This window comes from Bos indicus x Bos taurus, chromosome 10 (assembly GCF_003369695.1).
Source record: "Bos indicus x Bos taurus breed Angus x Brahman F1 hybrid chromosome 10, Bos_hybrid_MaternalHap_v2.0, whole genome shotgun sequence".
Taxonomy (NCBI): domain Eukaryota; kingdom Metazoa; phylum Chordata; class Mammalia; order Artiodactyla; family Bovidae; genus Bos; species Bos indicus x Bos taurus.
This window is the reverse complement of record NC_040085.1, coordinates 5,681,314-5,706,737: the sequence shown is the minus strand read 5'-3', so window position 1 is coordinate 5,706,737 and position 25,424 is coordinate 5,681,314. Positions and strand designations below refer to the sequence as shown.

Here is a 25,424-nt window from a genome sequence, read left to right as displayed (position 1 = left end):
GCTAAATCGTGCAAACAAATGCAACAAAAGTCATGAGCACTTCTGAACCTGCAAATTCCTTTTCCAGCTCCAACACTGATGGGGCACGCCTCCAATCAGGCAAGCCACGCCCCAGTCGCGGAAAGGCCTCGCGGGACGAGTTTCCTGCCCGGCCCCGCCCCTCCGGCCTGGCGCCGGCTCCCGCACCGCTACGCGCCTGCGCAGGGTAGGCCGCCCGCGGAAGAGATGAGGGTGCTGCTGCGGTGCTGCTGCGGGCACCTGCCAGTCGGGGGCGGCGCGGGCCGGAGGTCGAACCCACGCTGGCGAGCGCTGGCCAGGCTGAGCGCGTCCCCTGGCTGGGAGGACGGCCAGGGCGCTCGAGTCCGCGAGAAGCCGCCTTGGAGGGTGCTCTTTTTCGGCAATGACCAGTTCGCCCGCGAAACGCTGCGGGCGCTGCACGCCGCCAGGTACCGGGGCCGGGGATTGGGAGGCCCGGGTGTTGAGGGCGCGGCTATGGAAACTCTGCGGCAGGCCTCGAGGATTTGGGCTTCTCGTCGGGAAAAGCAGATGAGCGGGAGGAGCGTGAGCCCAGATCCCGGCGTCTCGGGCGCCCGGAAGGTGCGCCGCCCCCCTCGGCAGTCCTTGGGTGCCCGCCTGGTCCCGCCCAGCCGATCTACACGCCCCCGACTCTTAACGCGCTCTGAGCTCTACATGGCACTCCATGGTGTCGAGACCTTGCTGCCTGCTTTACCTGCATCACCTGTCTTGTCCCACCACCTCCCTGCCCCCTTTGCATGGAAACCGTGGCCCAGAGAGGTTAAGAGATTGTCCAAGGTCATCAGCTGAGTAGGCTGGGACTAAGATGGGGTCCGACTTCAAAGACCTCCCCTTTCCACTCGCTCCTACTCCTACTCAATATTATTTGTACCCTCTAATCCTTTGGGCTTCTTACTAGACACAGGCATCTCTCTGCACACGCTTGCCTTACACTTTGACTACCCATCTCCTCCCTGTATACAACCGGATCCAGTTTTCTGGGACTGAAACGAAGACATAGTCCAAAAGCGAACTGCTTTTCCAATGAATAAATTTATAAACCAGAACTCTTAGTTATACATTTAATATTTATTCCGCAGGGGGATCCTACTTCCCCGGCCAGGAATCAAGCCTGGGCTTGATTCAATCAAGCCTAGGAAATTCCCTACATTTAGTATTTCTAAAATTCAACAAATTGTGATTCCTAGGGGGGAGAATTATTTGAGATCTAGCCTGTCCGGAAGGTCCATGGTATGTGGTGGCTGTCCCCACATACACTGCTTTGCCTCCTTTCCCCTAGTCTGCATGTTTTGTTTCCCCATTCCTTGTTTTCCCCATGCACCCCAGACTCAGTTCTGTCATCTCCCTCCATCACGTCTTCCCTGCAAGTACTTCCCAGCAGACCCTCACGTTGACTCCTTCACGAATGCCCTTGTATTCCCGGTCCGCACACTCCGCTCTGTAACACACCCTGACACACTCCCTTCACACGTGCTCCCTTTGGACACTGTCTGTAACGCACTCTCTGCATGCGGCTTTCCTTGTGTGGTCTCCTGCGGCTCTCACTGCATGTGTCCTGATGCTTCTGCTGGTGCTTCACTTGGCGGCCCCAGTACTCCTGCACTTTCTGTTCTGGGCCCTCCTGTCTACTTCTTTTCTCATAACTCCTTAACATTTGATGCAATACCTGCCAAGTAAATGAACAGCCCCTGGCACTGGAATACTATGCAGCAGGTGGTGCTACATACAGTGTCATGGAATGATGCCCATGGGGTGTGTGTGTATGTACATAGAAATATATATATACATACATATATATTTTTAAAATATTGTTTGAATAATGTGGTTATAGTGAAAAAAGAAAATTCAAAAAATTTAGAAGACACACAATGAAAAGTCAGTTCCTTCCTTCTCGTTCTCTTCAGTTCCCAATTCTTCTCTTCAGTTTCTTATTCTAGAAATGTTTGATGCATACATAAGCAAATGTATGCTTAACCATTTTTTTAAAAAAGACTCACATAATATCATACAGTGTTAGAGAAAAAAACAAAATACAGGACAGTATATATAATATTCCAGTTGTGTAAAATGTCTACTGTATGTGTTTCAGTGTGCACAGGAAATTTCTAGAACCGTAACAGTCCAAACAGTAGCCAGTAGCCACTTGCGGCTCTTTGAATTTAAACAATTAAAATTAAATAAATAAACCAAACTTTAGTCTCTCAGTTGCACTAGTTTTAACCTTTACCCTTGAGTGCTTCGTGAATTAATCAGAAAAATGCCTTAGAAATGTATGAAGTAGTTTAACATTCCGTCATTGTCTTAACCCTGTCATATTTTCTTCTAATCTTTCCACCTTAGGGAAAACAAAGAGGAAGAGTTAATTGAGAAGTTGGAGGTGGTCACAGTGCCCTCCCCATCACCAAAAGGACTGCCAGTGAAGCAATATGCTGTCCAGTCTCAGCTTCCAGTGTATGAGTGGCCAGATGTGGGATCTGGAGAATACGATGTTGGCGTGGTAGCATCATTTGGCCGACTTTTGAGTGAGGCTTTTATTCTTAAATTTCCCTAGTAAGTTTTATTTGTAAGGAAATACAGTGCACAGACCTTGGCCTTTGTATATTGGACCTGGTATCTAAAGTGCAGTACAGTGTGACTTGAACTCTAATTCTGCTTGGTTCAGTATTTTCTTATCAAGTACAAGATTTCATTAGTGGCCTGAATTGTTTTGTTTTGTGGCTCAAAACGACACAAGTTTATTGCCTGGTAGTTCTGTAGGTTGGGAGTCTACCTATGGCTCAGGAGGTTAAAATCAGAGTGTTAGCAGGGCTTCATTCTTTTCTGGAATCTCTAGCGGAGAATCCACTCCTTTGCCCCTTCCAGCTTCTAGAGGCCACCAACTTTCTTTGGCCCGTGGTGCCCTTCCTCTATCTTCAAAGCCAGCGATGGAAGATCAAGTCTTTTTCACTTCACATCTCTCCATTCCATTATCACTTTCTGACCTTCAGCTAGGGAAGGTTCCCTGCTTTTAAGAATTCATGTGATTAGATTGGACCCACTGGATAATCCAGGATAATCTCTCTATCTCGAGGTCTTTACCTTAACTGTATCTACAAAATGGGTAAGGTAACATATTCACAGGTTCTGGGGATTAGGACATAAACATCCTTGGAGATCCATTATTCAGCTAACACTGGAGGAGATGCTATGATTGGTTTCATGAGTCAGTAAGCACTGGCTCCAAACACCCCTGAAATCCTCTCTGTGTTCCCATATTTTTAAGATACACTGCACAGTAATTTGATCAGTTCAGTTCAGTCGCTCAGTAATGTCCAACTTTTTGCAACCCCATGGACTGCAGCACACTGGGCTTCCCTGTCCTTCACTGTCTCCCAGAGTTTGCTCAGACTCATGTCTGAGTCAGTGATGCCATCCAACCATCTCATCCTCTGTCGTCCCCTTCTCCTCCCCTCTTCAATCCTTCCTAGCATCAGGGTTTTTTTTTTTCCAGTGAGTCAGTTCTTTGCAATACTTTGCATCAGGTGGCCAAGTATTGGAGCTTCAGTTTCAGCATCAGTCCTTCCAATGAATATTCAGGACTGATTTCCTTTAGGATGGACTGGTTGGATCTCCTTTCAGTCCAAGGGACTCTCAAGAGTCTTCTCCAACACCACAGTTCAAAGAAGCATCAATTCTTCAGTGCTCAGCTTTCTTTATGGTCCAGCTGTCACATACATACGTGACTGCTGGAAAAGCCATAGCTTTGACTAGACAGACCTTTGTTGGCAAGGTAATGTCTCTGCTTTTTAATATGCTGTCTAGGTTGGTCATAGCTTTTTTTCCAAGGAGTAGGCATCTTTGAATTTCATGGCTGCAGTCACCATCTGCAGTGATTTTGGAGCTCCCCAAAATAAAGTCTGTCTCTGTTTCCATTGTTTCCCCATCTATTTGCCATGAAGTGATAGGACTGGATATCCTGATCTTCGTTTTTTTAATGTTGAGTTTTAAGCCAACTTTTTCACTCTCCTCTTTCACTTTCATCAAGAGGCTCTTTAGTTCTTCGCTTTCTGCCATGAAGGTGGTGTCTTCTGCTTATCAGCTTATTGATATTTCTCCTGGCAATCTTGATTCCAGTTTGTGCTTCATCCAGCCTGGCATTTCTCATGGTGTACTCTGCATATAAGTTAAATAAGCAGGGTGACAACTATAGCCTTGTCATACTCCTTTCCCGATTTGGAACCAGTCCATTCCATTTCCAGTTCAGTTCAGTTGCTCAGTTGTGTCCATCTCAATTATGAAGTATGCAGTCATTGAGATTTCAATATTTGCACAAAGCCAAATGGCAAAAAAAGCCAAGTCAAATGCACAGCTGAAAATGAAAAACATGCCATAGTAATCTAAATTGTCTTACATGTCAGTTCTCATACTGACATTTCAAGTCACATGGGAAGATTAATTAACATTACTGGCATGAAGTGTTAAAATGTATGATGCCCTTTATCACTGTCTATGGGCTCTCACCCACCCTCATTTAAGTTCTGTATATATGCCGACAGTTCCTAAATTTGTCCCTCCAATTCAGATCTCTGTCTGAACTCGAGGCCCCTGGTACACACTGCCTTCTCTGCAGCTCTGCTGGATGTCTGAGAGGCACCTTACACTTAAGGTATCCTGAACCTTTCACCCCAAAGCCTGATCCTTCCCAAAATCTTCATTTCAGCACATGGCAACTCCAGCCTTCAAGACCCAAAACCTCGGCATTATTGTTAATTCCTTATCTCACACCACACATCCAATTCGTCGGGAAGTTCTGTCAGCTCTGCCTTTGAAATCTGCCTAGAATGACGGCCTCTCATCACTTCTGTGGCCACCACTCTTGGCTCTTGTACTGCATAACCTCCTAAGTGGTCTTCACTTCTGTCTTGGGCCCTCTCAGTCTTTGACCACCCAACACCACACGATCCTTTTAAAGTGTAAGTCAGTCATGTCACTCTGCTCAAAGTTCTCCGGTGGTTTTCCATCTTGCTCATAGTAAAAATCCAGTCTTTTTTTTTTTTCTTCCTGTTGGATTCATTATTGCTTATATCCCCAGTACTTAGTGCCAGGACATGAGTTGTACTTAGTAAATATTTGATGGATGAATGAGACTGGGCTGAACAGTGGAATTTAGAATATAGGAGGCTCATATATATAGGGGCTTCCCTGGTGGCTCAGTTGGTAAAGAGTCTGCCTGCAATGCAGGAGACCTGGGTTCAATCCCTGGGTTGGGAAGATCCCCTGGAGAACGGAATGGCTATCCTCTCTAGTATTCTGGCTTGGAGAATTCCATGGAGTATTCCATGTGGTTACAAAGAGTCCGACACAGCTGAGTGACGTTCACTTTCACTTTATATATATATGTGTATATATGTGCGTGTATATATATGGACAGGGAGGCCTGGCGTGCTGTGATTCATGGGGTTGCAAAGAGTCGGACACGACTGAGCGACTGAACTGAACTGAACTGATATATATATACACACACATACTCTCAAGTGCATACTCATGCTGATGGAAACATCATTAAACTAATGGCTGCTGCTGCTGCTGCTGCTAAGTTGCTTCAGTCGTGTCCGACTCTGTGCGACCCCATAGACGGCAGCCCAACAGGCTCCCCCGTCCCTGGGATTCTCCAGGCAAGAACACTGGAGTGGGTTGCCATTTCCTTCTCCAATGCATGAAAGTGAAAAGTAAAAGTGAAGTCGCTCAGTCGTGTCTGACTCTTAGCGACCCCATGGACTGCAGCCCACCAGGCTCCTCCATCCATGGGATTTTCCAGGCAAGAGTACAGGAGTGGGGTGCCATTGCCTTCTCCAAACTAATGGCAGATTAGTAAATTATTAAAATTGCTTATTTATGGGTGAAAAGCGTATTGGGATACACACCAATGGTGAATAAATCATTCAGTGGGGATCTAAGAAGCTTGTTTTAGGAACTCTATATAAAAATTTAGTAAATTGAGGGTAATTATGTAATTTGACTAAAAATATAATTTTACATTGTCCATGAGATGCACAGCTGGTTTGAGTGGTTCTTCTCATATAGTAAGAAAACACATTATATATGTTTATTTAAAAACTCCCAGATGTCACAAGCTGTTGTGGAACATCTTTGGAACAATGAATAGTTCTTGCTCTGTTATTGAGTTTCATGGGTCTCTTATGGCAAGAGAGTGTACTTAGCTCTGACTCCTGCTTTAGTTGGTTTGAGACTAGATTTAACTGTTTTTCAAATTTTCTGGCAACATTTAATGATGAAAAATAGCATATTAGTTTAGGTAGCAGTAAACTAAGGGGCTTCCCCGGTGGCCCAGCGGTAAAGAATTCGCCTGCAGTGCAGAAGCTGCACGTTTGATCCCTGGGTCGGGAAGATCCCCTGGAGGAGGGCACAGCAACCCACTCCAGTATTCTTATGTGGAGAATCCCATGGACAGAGGAGCCTGATGGGCTATAGTCCACGGGGTCTCACAGAGTCCGAAACACTGAAGCGATTGAGCCCACATATATGCAGCAGTAAACTAAATGGTGAAAAAGCCCACTTTCACACTAATTTCTGTCTTTTCTAACTCAGCGGCATCTTGAATGTCCATCCCAGTTGCCTTCCGAGGTGGCGTGGTCCAGCCCCTATAATCCACACCATCCTGCATGGAGACACAATTGCTGGAGTAACGATTATGCAAATTAAACCCAGAAGGTAGAGCATATTTTCTTGTCCTGAGACTTTTTGTGAGTTTTGGATGTTGATGTCATTCTGCCTGAGGGAAAGGGGAGGTGGATAAGTGGGTGCTAATCACTAATTTCTCTAACTCCAGGATGCTTTTTTCTTCTGTTTCTTCCTGGTTTGTAACATAAAACATATGTGTTTTAGAATTTACACAGTGTCTCTTTATACTTGTTAATGAAATAATGTTATTAACAGCTGGATTTCTGTAAATGACATTTATAAGTGAAAGATGGATTTTTGCATATTGGTTGTCACAATCTCAGTTTTCTGCTGACCTTGGTCTTTATGGTCAAAATTTTTTTGGAATCTGAAGTAATACGTTGTATACCAATGTGTTATATAATTGTCTTTAATATTTAATTTCTTAAATCATACCTACAATCTAAAAAACAGTTATTTTAAATTGTACCAGGAGAGTATCTTAATACTCTGCCTGTTATCACCTAATGTCTTCAGAGAAAAGAAAAATTCACAAGTTCACAAGTTCACAAGAATAAGTCAATATCTGGGATTTGCTTTAACTTCCAAAAAAAAAAAAAAAGAGGGAAGGGTCAGATGAAACAAGAGTGGTGAAACTTTGGTAGTTCTCAAATCTGAGTGATGGTGTGTATGGGGATTCCTTAGACTCTTCATTCTGTTTTTGGAATGTTTGTAACTTTTCATAATAAGCATTTTACTAAAGCTTATAGGTAAAAAAGAGTTTAACAGACTACAGAGTTACATATTTAAAACAAAATATATTTCTAATAGAAGTTGATAGCCAATATTTGCAGAGCTTGATATAAAATTCAAGACTTGTGGCAATGCAAATACATTTGCACCCACTTGTAATCACTATTGATTATAATTCAGGCAAAACTCCTGTCCTTTGAGAAAGGAAATATTGAAAGGAATGATTATAAATTCCTTAATTATACTTCCTTGGGAAATAAATTCTTTGCTTTGTGCTTTCATTATATAAATAGAGACTTTCTCATACTATTTATTACTAATGGTAGAATTATTTGTGGTTTTAATTAAATCCCTGATGTGCAACTTTATACTTTTTTCCTTTGGGAAAAAATAAAATCTAAATATAGGCCAGATTTGCTCTCCCTTCTTTCTTTCTTTTTTAATTTTATGGATTTTAATAGTTTAGTAAAATGACTATATTAGAATTTAATTTTGTTAAGCTCAAATATTGACTCCATATATGGCCTATATGACCAGAAAATGGTACTTAAGAGTAAAGCAGATGAAAACACAGAAAATGGTGAAAAGTTAATAGGCTTAAACTCTCTAGTTAATAATAAACTCAAGTGATATTAGTAACATGCTAATGTTGCTCACCCTTCTTTCAAACTCACATTTCTCACTTGCCGATGGCTAACAGTCATATTCATGGCCATGGTTAAACTACTTCCCTGGCAGTCCAGTGGTTAGGGTTCTGTGCTTCCACCACAGGGGGCCCAGGTTCAGTCCCTGGTCAGGGAACTAAGATCCCACAAGTCATACATGTGGCCTAAAAAATAAACAAAAACTATCCTTGTGGTATGTAAACACTCATGTAGATAGACATATTGATCTTAAGAAATAGTCAGTGATCATGTTACTATTTGCTTTTAATTTTCTTGGTAGGTTTGATGTAGGTCCAATCCTCAAACAGGAGACGGTTCCTGTGCCACCCAAGAGCACCTCAAAGGAATTGGAAGCAGTGCTGTCAAGACTGGGTGCCAACATGGTACACAATATCCCCCTGCTTGTTTCCAAAGTGTTTATGATGAAAAGAACACTTTTATGATATATAATTTTAGACTTATTTAAAAAAAATGATTTTTATCCCTGGCTTCCTAAAAATCAGCTTAGAAGTCTTTGAAAATTTACACAAAGGAGGTACTTAATCAAGGCTTTTGAATGAAATATGTGAGTTTATATGATCTACCGCATTCCATGGAGAGGCTTTTAGACTATTCCTCCAGTTTCACTCTTAGTCTCAGGGACATACCATTCATCCCTGTCAAACTGGACCAGGAGCATTTCCTCAGTGAGTCACAGCTTTCCTCCCACTTTTGCACCTATGTTCCAGTCGTCTGCATCCATGTGTTTTGGAATTCTGCTGACCCCCTTGCTGTAAATGAACTCTGGGACTTTTTCATTCAATCTGTCTGAGTAACTGCTTAATGACCCAATTAGTGATTTTCATCTGAACTAAACTTTCTGTAGAGAAAAACGTTCTCCCCTGGTTTATAGATGGTGCTCTCCATTCTAGGCAGTCCCCTCGGAAATGCTGTTATGGTAGTGTCTGTCATTTATGGAGCACTGGCTTGTGTGCCAAGGACTGTATTAGATACTGTTGTTGTATACTATTATAGATGCTCTTATGTCCTTTTTTTTTTACCTTTCCAACAAACCTTTTTCAACTGTTTTATAGATGATGACCTTGAAGGTCACAGACACGTGAAACAGTTTTTCCACAGAGACACAGCTAGTAGGCAGTGGAACTGGGATTTGATCCAGAACTCTGTGACTCCAGAGTACACTCTGTTTAAATCTCCACAGCTTTCCTTCATATAGAGTGGGAGTGTGGTTAGCTGAGCTCAGGCTGTTCTAATGGCCGGTCAGGGCTCAGCATTCTCAGAAAGGAAATCGGTGGCCTGTAGCCTGCAGAGAAGCAAGAGCTCCACTGAGACCTCACCAAGTAGATGGCTCCTCACGGCTTAAGCCGATTTATTGCCTGACCCCAATTTCATGGTACTGAGTTGTAATGTATTTCTGTTTTTGTTCTTTTCATCTTGAATATATTTCTCTCTCTTTTTTTTAAAGCTTATTTCAGTTTTGAAAAATTTGCCTGAAAGTTTGAATAATGGAAGACAGCAGCCAGCCGAGGGGGTGACACACGGTAAGTGCAGATGGCCCAGACTCTTACATCTTTCCTGAGGTTTTGCTTGTCGTGATTGGCATCTGAGCCCTCTGACTTCCTCACTGTACATTTCCCTTAATTTGACTAAGATCAAGTGACCACTGGCAGGTCTGTTTCCAGAGAATGATCGGTAAGGGATCTTTCTCCCTCTTCACATGTAGCCTTCAGTTCAGTTCAGTCTCTCAGTGTCCGACTCTTTGCGACCCCATGGACTGCAGCACGCCAGGCCTCCCTGTCCATCACCAACTCCCAGAGTTGACCCAAACTCATGTCCATTGAGCCGGTGATGCCATCCAGCCATCTCATTGTCTGTCGTCCCCTTCTCCTGCCCCCAATCCCTCCCAGCATCACAGTCTTTTCCAATGAGTCAACTCTTCGCATGAGGCGGCCAAAGTATTGGAGTTTCAGCTTTAGTATCAGTCCTTCCAATGAACACCCAGGACTGATCTCCTTTAGGATGGACTGGTTGGATCTCCTTGCAGTCCAAGGGACTCTCAAAGTCTTCTCCAACACCACAGTTCAAAAGCATCAGTTCTTCAGTGCTCAGCTTTCTTCATAGTCCAACTCTCACATCCATACACGACCACTGGAAAAACCATAGCCTTGACTAGATGGACCTTTGTTGGCAAAGTAATGTCTCTGCTTTTGAATATGCTATCTAGGTTGGTCATAACTGTCCTTCCCAGGAGTAAGCATCTTTTAATTTCATGGCTGCAGTCACCATTTGCAGTGATTTTGGAGCCCCCCAAAATAAAGTCTGACACTGTTTCCACTGTTTCCCCATCTATTTGCCATGAAGTGATGGGACCAGATGCCATGATCTTAGTTTTCTGAATGTTGAGCTTTAAGCCAACTTTTTCACTCTCCTCTTTCACTCTCATCAAGAGGCTTTTTAGTCCCTCTTCACTTTCTGCCATTAGGGCAGTGTCATCTGCATATCTGACGTTATTGATATTTCTCCCAGCAATCTTGATTCCAGCTTGTGCTTCTTCCAGCCCAGCGTTTCTCATGATGTACTCTTCATAGAAGTTAAATAAGCAGGGTGACAATATACAGCCCTGACATACTCCTTTTCCTATTTGGAACCAGTCTGTTGTTCCATGTCCAGTTCTAACTGTTGCTTCCTGACCTGCATATAGGTTTCTCAAGAGGCAGGTCAGGTGGTCTGGTATTCCTGTTTCTTTCAGAATTTTCCACAGTTTCTTGTGATCCACACAGTCAAAGGCTTTGGTATAGTCAATAAAGCAGAAATAGATGTTTTTCTGGAACTCTCTTGCTTTTTCAATGATCCAGCAGATGTTGGCAATTTGATCTCTGGTTCCTCTACCTTTTCTAAAACCAGCTTGAACATCTGGAAGTTTATAGTTCACGTATTGCTGAAGCCTGGCTTAGAGAATTTTGGGCATTACTTTACTAGCGTGTGAGATGAGTGCAGTTGTGTGGTAGTTTGAGCATTCTTTGGCATTGCCTTTCTTTGGGATTGGAATGAAAACTGACCTTTTCCAGTCCTGTGGCCACTGCTGAGTTTTCCAAATTTGCTGGCATATTGAGTACAGCACTTTCGTAGCATCATCTTTCAGGATTTGAAATAGCTCAACTGGAATTCCATCACCTCTACTAGCTTTGTTCGTAGTGATGCTTTCTAAGGCCCACTTGACTTCACATTCCAGGATGTCTGGCTCTAGATCATACCATTGTGATTATCTGGGTTGTGAAGATCTTTTTTGTACAGTTCTTCTGTGTATTCTTGCCACCTCTTCTTAATATCTTCTGCTTCTGTTAGGTCCATACCATTTCTGTCCTTTATCGAGCCCATCTTTGCATGAAATGTTCCCTTGGTATCTCTAATTTTCTTGAAGAGATCTCTAGTCTTTCCCATTCTGTTGTTTTCCTCTATTTCTTTGCATTGATCGCTGAGGAAGGCTTTCTTATCTCTTCTTGCTGTTCTTTGGAACTCTGCATTCAGATGCTTATATCTTTCCTTTTCTCCTTTGCTTTTCACTTCTTTTCTTTTCACAGCTATTTGTAAGGGCTCCCCATACAGCCATTTTGCTTTTTTGCATTTCTTTTCCGTGGGGATGATCTTGATCCCTGTCTCCTGTACAATGTCACGAACCTCAGTCCATAGTTCATCAGGCACTCTATCAGATCTAGTCCCTTAAATCTATTTCTCACTTCCACTGTATAATCATAAGGGATTTGATTTAGATCATACTTGAATGGTCTAGTGGTTTTCCCTACTTTCTTCAATTTCAGTCTGAATTTGGCAATAAGGATTTCAGGATCTGAGCCACAGTCAGCTCCCGGTCTTGTTTTTGCTGACTGTATAGGGCTTCTCCATCTTTGGCTGCAAAGAATATAATCAGTCTGATTTCACTGTTGACCATCTGCTGATGTCCATGTGTAGAGTCTTCTCTTGTGTTGTTGGAAGAGGGTGTTTGCTATGACCAGTGTGTTCTCTTGGCAAAACTCCATTAGCCTTTGTCCTGCTTCATTCCATACTCCAAGGCCAAATTTGCCTGTTACCCCAGGTGTTTCTTGACTTCCTACTTTTGCATTCCAGTCCCCTATAATGAAAAGGACACGTTTTTGGGGTGTTAGTTCTAAAAGGTCTTGTAGGTCTTCATAGAACCGTTCAACTTCAGCTTCTTCAGCGTTACTGGTTGCCTTATGAAAGATTAAAACAATTTCTTCTATTCTTTTTATTGAAAAGTACCAAACATAGAGGTAAGTTGAAAGACAGTGAATACCTGTTTAACCCAGAGTCAACAATTACTAATGTTTGTTCACCTTGTAAAGTCTCTGTCTCTCGTCATATTTTCTTCATATATATGTGTATATGTTTATATAGTATATATATTTTAATTTCTGCTATACCATTTGGGGTCTTCCCAGGTGGCACTGGTGGTAAAGAACCTGCCTGCCAAAGTAGGAGAAGTGAAAAAACATGGGTTCAATCCCTGGGTTTGGAAGATCCCCTGGAGGAGGGTATGGCAACCCACTCCAGTATTCTTGCCTGAAGAGCCCCATGGACAGAGGAGCCTGGTTGGCTGTGGTCCATAGGGTCACGAAGAGTTGGACATGACTGAAGCGACTTAGCACATACCATTTGGAAGTATGCATTATAACTTTTCATCCCTCAATATTTTAACATACATCTCCTAGGAAAAGTGAACATAGCCAATCCATATTTAAATTTTTCTGTCTAAAAACATATTTTATAGCTGTATTTTTTTCAGACTAGGATCCAGTTACGGTGAGTTGTGTGTCTCTTTAGTTTCTTTAGAGTAATTCCTCCACTGCTTTTTTTCTATGTCATTAACTTTTTGAAGAGACCAGGCCAGTTGTCTGTTCCCTTTCAGGATTTAGTTCAGTGTTTAGTTTTTCTAGCCCTGAAAGTTCCTGTAAATCAGAAGTTCTCAACACTTGATTAGATTCAGGCTTAAAGTTATGGAAAGAGAATTTCATAGATGATACTGTGTTCCAGTGATATTTGTTTCAGTTTGTTTTTAACCTTGTGTTGCTTTTTATTTTAACTTGTGATTTAATTTTATTTCTTGAATATGTGAGACATTTTCATGACTCAGAATTTAAAACTGTTTGGAGGATGTACTTGGGGAAGTCTCTGGAATTGAACATGACTGAGCACATACATGCACGTGGGGAAGTCTCTGCCTCTGTCGCTGCAGTTGTAGCATGTCGAATACCAGGTTGCATCAAAGCTAGTGAAGCTAAGTTTGATCACTTGGTTGAGATGGTGACCACCAGATCTTTCTACTGTAAAGCCATGTTTCTCCCTTTGCAAATGACAGGTAATCTGTGGGGTAATACTTTGATAACCGTGCAGATATCTGGTTTCCTAGAGGCTCAGCAGTAAAGAATCTGCCTACAGTGCAGGAGATGCAGAGACACGGGTTCGATCCCTGGGTCAGGAAGATCCCCTGGAGGAGAAAATGGTAAACCACTCCTGTATTCTTGCCTGGAAAATTCCGTGGACAGAGGAGCTTGGCAGGCTGCAGTACATGGGGCTGCAACAAGTTGAACGTGAATGAGCAACTAAACAGCAACAACCTTTCACAATTTCAGCAGGGATTGATGCGCCTTCCTTCAATGAATTATTTCAATGAAAACCAAAATGGTTATTTTCCAGTTCCTTTTATATTTAATGGTTGGCATTATTCTGTAAAGAGCTTTTCCTCATTAATTGGGGGTGAATTTTAATTCATCCTAGAAGGGCAGGATAATTTCTTAATTCTTTCTGTAATTATCAATTTTTAAAATAGGGAGTTGGCACCATAATCACCTTCAGTTATGATGGCAAGTGAATTTTTGTATCATTTGATTCGTGGATTTTTATTTATTGTGTTTTATAGTTAATCACATTCCTAATGCTTTGTGCTGCTCAAGCTGTCCCAAATTTGGCCAATGGTAGCCTCTTAAAGTTGGCTCCTGCATCCTTTTGATAACTCCCCACCCTCAAAATAGTTTTTGAGTGCTTCCTTGTTTTTTCACAAGATGCCCCAGGCTCACCTTATAAATTCTGTGCCCCATGTTGGAATCAGCCATCTCTCCCTTGTTCATTTTAGCTGGGGAGCAGTATTTAGAAGCCATCTGATACCATGATGTGTTCCAAAATGAGGTATCAGAAAAGGCTAGGTGTTATATATTTTTTAAAATATTTGAGTTGATACTGCTTCTAATTCAAATTTTAAAGTACAGGATTTTTCTTGTATTTTCTCTTACACACAAAAAAACTTTCAAAATCAATTCTGTACCATTTTTTTTTTGCCGTGCATAAAATAATTTCAAAATTGCAACAACAATATTACTGTGAAAAATTTAAGTACTAAGTAAGAGTTAAGATCTACAATTTTTTTTTTTTCGGTCCTTAAAATATATCCTTCTAAAGTATATAGTCAGAGTACTGGGTTCAAAACTTACTGGAGATAATTATTTTTTCCATGTGGCTTTGTTATCTAGGTTGATATTAGATTATATAGTTAAGTTTCTTTGTTTCAGTTTGGTTTTATTTTTCAGGGTTGCCTTTTTCCTTTTTACAACTAAATCTTAGTTTTGAATATTTGAAACATTTACATGATTCAGAGTTAAAAGCATTTGGAAAGGTTACACAGAGAAGTCTTCCATCCCATTCCTATCTCCTTGGATCCTGTTTCTCTCCCTCTAGAACTGTTAGTTTCTGATTTAGCCTGTTAGTTGTTTCCTTTATAAAAATAAGCAAAAATACATACTTTAAAACTGATTTTTTTTCTTTTTTATTCCACAAAGGATGGCTTAAAATATACACTCTTCTGATTCTTTCTTTTTTTCACTTTACAGTGTATGCTGGTGATCATCTATCAATAAGAAGTTTTCGTGTTATTTATGGCAGTATAGTTCTCTTTGTTTGGAAAAATTATAGTGTTATCAACAGACCCCCTTATTGGTGGACATTTGGATTTTAATCATTTGCTATTTCCAGTAATGCTACTATGAATAACTTTATGCATAGTTACCTCCTAATCTAAGAGATAAGAAATTGTGTCTTGGAGTAGTTTTAATTCACATTACTCCTTGAGTAAGGGTGAGGAACTTTTCGTGTTTAAGGACTATTTGCATTTTTTTTTTTTTTCTGAGAAGGGTCTATTATATCTTTTGCCATTTTTCAATCCAATTTTTGGTTTCTTTTGTCTCAGTTTTTGGGAGTACTTTGTATAATAGATAGAAATAAATCTATATAATAGATACAAAGTACTCCTAAATATAATTTAAATATAAGTAACACATATATATATATAATACTTATATGTAAATACTTATATTTATTAAATAGATACATCTCTCATTCAATATATGTAAATATAAAATACTATGATATAAATTGCAAATACCTTGTTTGTCATTTGTCTCCTGGCTTTATTTGTGGCATTTCATTTTGTCTTACAAAAGTTTTTTATGTAGTCACATTTATCATTCTTTAATTGCTTCTGGACTTTGAATCATAAAAGAACTTTTTCTGTTCCTACGTTATAAAGAAATTTACCCATGCTTTCTTCTGTGCTTAGTCACTCAGTTGGGTCCAACTCTTTGCCACCCCATGGACTGTAGCCTGCCAGGTTCATCTGTCCATGGGGATTCTCCAGATAAGAATACTGGAGTGGGTTGCCATGCTTTCCTCCAGGGAATCTTCCCAACCCAGGGAATGTTTTCTTCTAGTACTTTTATTTATTATGTATATACGTGTATGTATATATATACACATATGTATGTGTATATATGTGGAAAATGTAAAACATACAGAAGTTGAGAAAATAATATGATGAATTTTCTATCATTCAGATCATTCTCTCTGTCATTCTGTATCAATAATTACCAATTTATGGTCATTGACCTGATACTCATTCTTGCCATTGGTTTTCTCTCACAGCCCCTAAGATTTCTGCTGCTACCAGCTGTATAAAATGGGAGGAACAAACTTCAGAGCAGATATTCAGACTTTATCGTGCTGTTGGAAATATAGTAAGTTGGAAGTCAAATTGCAGTTTTACCTAATTGTGTGTGTGTGTTGTAATTCACTTTTAAAGTATTTTTATTTAGGAATAAATCTCATAAACAAAACCTAAGGATCCTGAAATTCATTTTTTCATTTAATTAAGTATTTTATTTTTGACTGCATGGGCTTCTCATCGCAGTGGCTTCTCTCGTTGTAGAGCTTGGGCTCTAGGTGCACGGACTAAAGTAGTTGAAGCATGTGAGCTTGGTAGTTGCGGCTTGCAGGCTCAGCTGCTCCTCAGCGTGTGGGATCTTCCTGGACCGGGGACGGAACCTGTGTCCCCTGCATTGGCAGGCAGATTTTTAATCACTGGACTACCAGGGAGGTCCCTGAAATTAATTTCTAAATGAACTTTTTCTTCATCTCAAACTGAAACTCTATAACCATTAAATAACAACTCCCCATTCTACCCATCCCGCCATCCCTGGTAATCACTATTCCACTTTCTGTTTGTGAATATGCCTATCATGCTGCTGCTGCTGCTGCTAAGTCGCTTCAGTCATGTCCATAGTCGTGTCCGTGCTGTCTGTGTGACCCCATAGACGGCAGCCCACCAGGCTCCCCCGTCCGTGGGATTCTCCAGGCAAGAACAGTGGAGTGGATTGCCATTTCCTTCTCCAATGCATGAAAGTGAAAAGTGAAAGTGAAGTCGCTCAGTCGTGTCCAACTCTTCGCAACCCCATGGACTGCAGCCTACCAGGCTCCTCCATCCATGGGATTTTCCAGGCAAGAGTACTGGAGTGGGGTGCCATTGCGTTCTCCGATGCCTATCATAGGCACCTCATATAAGTAGAATCATACAATATGTGTCCGTTTGTGCCTGGCTTATCTCACTTAGCATAATGTTTTCATTATGTTGTTTCATTCATGTTGTACCATGTATCAAAATGTCATTCTTTTTAGGGCTGAATAACATTCCATTGTATATATATGTAGCACATTTTGTCTATCCATTCGTCTCTTGATGGCCATTTGAGTTGTTTCCACGTTTTAGCTAATGTGAATAATGCAGGTATGAATGTGGATGTACAAATATCTGTTTGAGTCCCTGTTTTAATTCTTTTCTATATCCGACATTCATTTTTTAATAGAATCTTTTTTAACTTTTTTATTTTTTAGTTTATTTTTTGGCTTCACTGAGTCTTTGTTGCTGTGCATGGGCTTTCTTACTTGAGGCGAACAGGGTCTCCTCTCTAGTTGAGGCTTCTCATTGTGGTGGCTTCTCTTGTTGCATGGCACAGGCTCTAGGGCACGTGGGCTTCAGGAGTTGCTACACTCAGGCTCAGTAGTCCCAGGTCCTGGGCTCTGGAGAGTGGGCTCCATAGTTACGGGGCATGGGGCTAGTTGCCCTGGAGCGTGTGGGATCTTCCTGGACCAGGGATTGAACCTGTGTCTCCTGCATTGGCAAGCAGATTCTCAACCACTGGACCACCAGGGAAGTCCCAAGTTTGGGGTTTTTAATGGACTACTTTTGTTGGTTAAAATGGAGAACTCCTTTGAATATCTGTAACATGCCCAGTTCTTCAGTGAGGATTACAACCTTATGTTATGGGTATTATCCCATTTTAAGTTGACAAATTGAGGCTTAAAGTAGATGCTCAATGAATGGCTATTGAATGGTGCTGACGGTCACATTGTTAGTGAGAGTCAGGTTTTGAACTGAAGTCAGATCTGCCTGACTTCAAACCCTGTACTTTTCCCACTGTAATAGAATGGCATTAGGGAAAGGAACATTGACTTTAGAACCAGACAGAGCTGGATTCCAGCTTCTCTCTGCTACTTCCTAGCTTTGTAGACTTGAGAAAGTTATTTCTGAGATTTAGTTAGTTCATTTGAAAATTAGAATGACATATTGTATATAAAGCATCTAGTACAGTATCTGATACCTACTATTATTCATTCATTAAAAAAAAAAATTTATTGAAATCCTATTATGTGCCAGGCATTGTTCTAGGTGTTAGAGGTGATGTGGGAAAGCAAAAACAAATAAGCAAATAAATAAGGATAATATCAGATAGTGTGATAAGCTCTTCAGTGAAAATTAATGGAAGATAATGTGATAGATTCACTGGTGGCTATTTTAGGTTGGATATCTGTTTGGGGAAGGCCACTCTGAACTGACATTTAAGCTGAGGTCTGAAAGACAATAAGGAGAAAGTCATGCCCAGATCAGGAAAAGAGCATTCCAGGCAGAGGGAGCAGCTAGTACAAAACTCAAGTAAGCTAAATCAGATAAAGATTTACCAAAAAAGAAAACTACAGATCAATAGCCCTTATTAACATAGAGGCAAAAATCCTTAATAGAATTAACCAACTGAGTCAAACAACATGTAGAAAAGGATTATACACCATGGTTACGTGCAATGTAGCCCAGGAATACAAGGTCGGTTCAGCATAGAAAAATCAACGTAATACACCATATTAATAGAGTAAAGGACAAAAACCACGTAACTGTCTGCGTAGATATAGAAAAGGCATTTGAAAAATCCAATATCTTTTCATGATAAAAATATTCAACAGACTAAGAATAAATAGGAACTTCCTCAAACTGGTAAAGAACATCTACCAAAAAAAAAAACAACCCAAAGTCAACATCATATTTAATGGCAGAAGATTGAAATTGTTCCCTCTAAGATCAGGAACAAGATAAAGATCTCCACTCTCACTGCTTTTTAAAAAATTTTTGTTTTTAATTGGAGGATAATTGCTTTACAGTGTTGTGTTGGTTTCTGCCTTACAACAACTCACCACTTGTATTCAATATTGTACTGGAGGTTATAGCCAGAGTAATTAGACAAGAAAAAAAAGGAACAATGTAAAACTATGTCTATAATATTATATATAGAAAATTATAAAGACTCTGCCCTCCAACGGAGAAGGCAATGGCAACCCACTCCAGTACTTTTGCCTGGAAAATCCCATGGACGGAGGAGCCTGGTAGGCTGCAGTCCATGGGGTTGCTGGGAGTCGGACACCTGAGTGTGACTTCACTTTTCACTTTCATGCATTGGAGAAGGAAATGGCAACCCACTCCAGTGTTCTTGCCTGGAGAATCCCAGGGACAGGGGAGCCTGGTGGGCTGCTGTCTATGGGGTTGCACAGAGTCGGACACGACCGAAGTGACTTAGCAGCAGCAGCAGCAAACAACCCCCCTCCAAAACAAATAGAGCTAATAAACAGCAAAGAATTCCTAAGTAAATGGAAAGACCTCTGTGTTTGCGAATAAGAAGATTTAATATTGTTAAGATGGCACTGTTGCCCAAATTGATCTACAAACTCAACACATTTCCTATAGAAATCCTACTTGACTTCTTTGCAAAAATGGACAAGTTTATCCTAAAACTCATATGGAATCCCAAGAGGTCCAGAATAGACAGAAAATCTTGAAAAAGAACAAAATTGAAGGACTAATAGTTCCTGATTTTACAACTTACTACAAAGCTACAAAAATCAAGGCAATGTGATACTGAAAAAGATAGACATAAAGCTCAATGGGATAGAATTGAGAGTCTAGAAATAAACCCATACATATATGGTCACGTGATTTGTGATAAGGATTCCAAGACAATTTGATGGGGAAAGAATAGTCTTTTTACCACATGGTGCTTGGACAACTGGATATTCAGAATAAAATGGATTTGGATCCCTACCTCACACTACATATAAAAATGAGCTCAGTATGGATCAGAAACCTAAATGTAAGAGCTAAAACTATGAAAACTCTTAGAAGAAGATATATTAGTATATCTTCATGACCTTGAAGTATGCAGTGGTTCTTAGATATAATGCCTGAAGAATAAGCAACAAACTAAAAACAGAGAAATTGGATTTCAAAATTTAAAAGAACACTAACAAGAAAATGAAAAGACAGCCTACATAATAAAAGAAAATATGTGCAAATCATATATCTGATGAGAGTCTAGTAACCAGTATATATAAAGAACAAAGAACTCTCATAGCAAAAAGGTTAAGATTATTAGCAAAGATCTAATAACATGATAAGAAAATCAGCAAAGGATCTACATAGACATTTATCCTAAGAAAATATATAATTGGCCACTAAGCATATGAAGAGATAGTCAATGTCATTAGTCATTAGGGAAATGCAAATCAAAACTATACTGAGACACCACTTCACACTTACTAGAATTGCTGTAATTTTTTTAAAAAAACAAACATAATCAGGGTTGATGAGGATGTGGAGAAATTTGGAACCCTCATTCATTGTTGGTGGAAATGTAAAATGGGGCAGCTGCTTTAGAGAACAGTTTGACAGCTCCCCCAAAAGTTAAAACAGTTAAACACTACATAATAATGCTTATCTTCTGCAATTCACCTTTCCTCCCTGTAACAGAAGGTTGCTTATCTTGCAACCAGAAAGTGAAATTTGATTCCTAGAGCTGCTGTGTATTAATGAAGAGCAAGATTCTTAACTTCTCTGAGCTTCTGCATTTTACCTGTAAAATGAGGTTAATGAGCAGGTCCACAGCTGTCAAGATGAAAGGAGATAAACTGTCAATTTAAATCCATGCCAACGTATGATTTTGACAGTAATGATAGTGAACACAGAAGTGACTGTATTCTTACTATCCCTTTCCTTTCTGTAGTGCTCTGATGCTAAGGTGAAGATGAGCTTTACCTCCCCAAGAACAAGTACTGTATATTCTAATTCTGTACCTATATTGTATTTGTAGCCCTCTGTAAATATAAACGATTTTCAGTCAGTAAACGTGTTTCAGAAGTCTTTATAGAGTTCTTTGAAAGAGAAAAGGTTACACACATGAAAATCATTTCATGACTTACTGGAAGCTGGTGAAAGAAGAATCAGTCAGCAAATTATAGAAGAGGATATTATACCAAAATATGACATAGATAAAGTTGTGAATACTTTTCTTCAAATGTGTTTAATTCTCTGATTTAACCGTTCACATCTTTGAAACAGCCTATCTTATTCTGAAAGTTAAATGTCCTGTTGAGGTGGCCATGAAAAGAGCCCTGAGCTGAGAATGAGAAAATGTAGATTCTGGTCCTTGGCTCTGCCATTAACCAACTGTGTCTAAACGTGGGGAAACGGGTGCATTTCTCTGGGCCTCACTTTCCTCATCTATGAAATAGAGGACTGAACTGCAGTCTGCAAATTAGTTTATTTACTTCAGAAATTAGAAAGAACTTATTTTCCTGGTGTATGTTAATTTCTGTTAGCCTATTTAAATCAAAGTCTAATAAAAGTAGCATCTCACTGTGGGGAAAGGCAAGATGATGGATTATCCAATATATAGTGTTGGGATGGCTGGTTAGCCAAAAGAAAGGGAGCCTTCAAGTCTCATCTTTTAAAATCAGAATAAAATCTAAATGGATCAAAATGAAACCAAAAAGAACTGGGAAAAAGCATAGTTGGATAATTTTGTAATATTTGATAAATGTGGATAGGCCTTTTTAAGCATGATATGTACCAATGAAGTCATGAGAGAAAAGGCTAATAAATACAACTTAATAAAATAAAAAACTTATGCATGGGAAAAATTACCCAATATTAACAGTCAACAAACTAGAAAAATATTCATAATACATCTGAGAACTAAAGAGCTAATTTCCTAAAAATATAAAAGTGTTTCATGAATTAATGAGATGAACAACTCAGTTTTTTTTTTAATGAGCAAAGGGCATAAACAGGCCTAAGAAATAAAATGTGCAAGTGCAAGTAGATATGCACTACCCCTTAGGCTCATTAATAATAAACAGAAATAGACTGTCATTTTTTTCTCTTATGAAGATTGTTTAACAGTAAAATGTTGATGTTTTTTAAGTGGTCCACTTAAAAAAACAGCTATTGGGACTTCCCTGGTGGTCCAGTGGGAGCCCTGGGCTCAAACCCTGCTTGGGGAACTAGCTCCCACATGCCGCAACTAAGAGTTCATATGCTACAACTACAGACCCAGTGCAGCCAAATGAATAAATCTATTAAACAACAACAACAGACTATTCTCCAGAAATATAAAAGTCCTCAAAGATATATATGCCAGGCTACTTATCACATTTAAAGTTTTTTTGTAATTTTGTAATATGTTACGAAATGTCTATCATAAAGGCATTGGTTGCATAAATTATGGTACATTTTATAAAATGGAATATTGTCCAGCAGATAAAAGAGTGAAATAGATAAGTGTGTACTGATGAAAATTTGTCCAGTTTATGGTTAAGTAGAAAAAAAAATCCTTGTCAAACACTATGTTTTAGATTTTTGTGATAATTATATGTGTAGAAAAAATACAAGGACATACACATCAGGCTACTAACTGTGGTTACCTCTCCGGATGGGAGGTAACCTCTGGGCCTCACTTTCCTTGTCTATGAATGCGAGGACTGAACTGCAGTCAGTCCTTGAAAAACCCGATGAGACTGAACTGCTCATCATTTATGTTACTTAGTGCCATTTGCAGCCTGGATTTAGTGAAAAAAATTTTTTTTTCCTGTGATAAAAGTTTTATAAGCAAAAATTTACCACCAGTTTTGCCAGCACTGCATTTTCACTGTTTTTCTTCTGCCTTGTAGGATGACTGGATTGGTGTTTGATCAGTGATGCTTAAGAAAATTATTCATTTTCTAATTTTTTAACATTAATGGTTGTAACGCTTGCATTTTTATAATGAGCATGATTTTTAACTAGAAATATTAATAAAGATATACATTGATTAAAAATGGTGTTTAATTTTAAGATCTTGTAAATCCCTAGGGCTGATGCAGAGGGTCATGTTAAGTTCTGTTTCATAAGGTTTAGAGACTGAGTTCCCAGTTCCACTGTAATTGGGAGAGAAGTCAGGCCAGATTAACACAAAATAATAATTGAAAAGTGTTGGGGATTGAGTGTTTTTTTTAATTCTTCTTTCATTTTATTTGCAGATTCCGTTGCAGACACTCTGGATGGATAATACCATTAAACTTCTGGATTTGGTAGAAGTTGATAATTCAATCCTCAGTGGTACTTACTTTTGAATAGCTGTCATGGAAAATGTTTTCAGTATAGTCCGTTTGAAAATGTGTCTCTTTTACCATGAGTCACATTTACTAAAAATAAGGATTCTTTCAGTTTGTTTCAGCTCAGTAATTGTAATACTTTACATTCATTTGTAATGTTATTCTTTGCAGTGTCCATTCACATGTATTTCCTCTCTTAACCATTGTAAGAAACTGAGAAGTAGATACCAGTGTTACTATCCCATATTAAGCTCTGTGATTTCCTCTCTTAAGGTTTTCAGGGAATGCAGAATGATTAGGTTAATTTCATTCTGATGAATATCATAATGAAAATCTCTGGGCAGCTCGGTGAGAATCTTAGGCCAGGGTGGAGCATTTCATGATCTGGTCCATTCAGAGGCCCGTTCGTGTCCTCCCATCCTGGTAGATTGAAGGAATGTGAGCCACAGAGGGAGCTGGTGTAGTTCAGAGGGTGTCAGAGTTACCCAGGGATCTAGGAATTGGGATTTGTTTGGTCATGGATAGAGGGCCCAGCTTAGATCCTAAGTTTCCTTGTATATCTCTCCACTGCAAACTAGTTATTTCACCCAAATGGTCAAAACTTCTAGGTTCAACATTTTAGGTTGATCTCCGGGACACTGAGTAAAGGACTAATAGCTGCTTATGTGTATGGAAAGGTTCCCGTTGGGTTCAAGATACACAGAGCACCATGACTCTCTTGTAAGCTTTGGGTTACAGTCAGGGCATCAGCAGATGTGTGCTCTCCAGTATTAGTACTGTCTTGCAGAATGTTTCCTTTGATTTTTAAGAAGCACTATGAAGTTGTCTAATTATTTATTCTCTCTCTCATATCCCTGTTTTCCTCCTTCTCTTTCTTTAGATTCAAAATTAACAGGACAAGCTGTTATTCCAGGATCAGTAGTATACCACAAACAGTCACAAATACTGCTGGTTTGTTGCAAGGTACACTTTTCCTTTAGTTTCACGTTATTACACTTCTTTTGAGTTTATAGTTTATATCATTTGTCATTTTTGGTTAGGTCATCACTCAACTAACCGACTGTCCATCAGATTGTGATGAAGTTTTACCAAGGTGTTACTATTGCTCAGACAATGAAAAATGATTCAGTAACTGTGTTGTTGTTCAGTTGCTAAGTCGTGTCCAACTCTTTTGCGACCCCATGGACTAGAGCCTGCCAGGCTCCTCTGTCCATGGGATTTCCAGGCAAGAATACTGGAGTGGGGTGCCATTTCCTTCTCCAGGGGATCTTCCCAACCCAGGGATGGAACAGCATCTCCTGCATTGGCAGGTGGATTCTTTACCACTGAGCCACCAGGAAAGCCCATCATTTATGTTATTAGTGCCATTTGCAGCCTGGATGTTGAAAGATTTGTTTGTTTGTTTTTTGTGTGTGTGTTAAGAGTTTTATAAGTCAAACTTTACCACCAGTTTTGCCAGCACTGCATTTTCACTGTTGGCCTTTTGCCCTTTAGGATGACTGGATTGGTGTTCGATCAGTGATGCTCAAGAAAACACTAACAGCTACTGACTTCTACAATGGATATTTGCACCCCTGGTACCAGAAAAATTCCCAAGCTCAACCAAGCCAATGCAGATTTCAGACTCTCAGACTTCCACCAAAGAAGAAGCAGAAAAAAAAAAATTGTTGCTATGCAATAGTGCACCAAGTACTTTGGAAGAAGATGGACAAGAACCTACTATATACTTGTAATTTGTTAGAAGCCTTATTTACAAGGAATTATCTTGACTTTCAAAGAATTTGATGCCGTTGAAAGGGAAGATTATTGTCAAAAAGATGAATTACCTCACTTTGCATTTTCCGTCTAACACTTAAAAATAGCTTTTTCTGTTTGAATAAAAAGAGAAGTTTTAAATTAAATTTTTATTTATATCAGACTCATCAGACTGTATCTTTACCTGACAGTGAGTACGACTAACTGGTATGTGTATATACTGAAGAGAGTTTCTTTTAAAAAAGTGCATCTATTAAATTTTTAAAATCATACGTCCCCTCTGACCGTGTTAGCATTTCAGCAGTATTCAGTCTACATTTCGGATTTTTAACAGGGAGTAAAGTCAGATCTTTACATTTATCTACCATCTAGTTCCTACCAACTCATTAACATTCATAATATGTTATAATCTCTGTAAATTCACATTTTACACCTAGATTTCCTTAAAGTAGGAATATAGTAACATTC

General features: G+C 39.7%; 1 protein-coding gene across 1 annotated transcript; it reads left to right on the top strand.

Moving 5' to 3' along the window:
- Positions 1 to 164: 164 nt before the first annotated feature.
- On the top strand, positions 165 to 25,117 carry MTFMT (mitochondrial methionyl-tRNA formyltransferase). Its single transcript, XM_027552981.1, has 9 exons — positions 165 to 446; positions 2,377 to 2,586; positions 6,625 to 6,747; positions 8,395 to 8,497; positions 9,580 to 9,655; positions 16,101 to 16,192; positions 23,127 to 23,205; positions 24,082 to 24,164; positions 24,696 to 25,117. Exons 1-9 carry the CDS (start codon positions 226 to 228, stop codon positions 24,984 to 24,986), a joined length of 1,278 nt encoding a protein of 425 aa, XP_027408782.1. The 5' UTR covers positions 165 to 225; the 3' UTR covers positions 24,987 to 25,117.
- Positions 25,118 to 25,424: the final 307 nt, after the last annotated feature.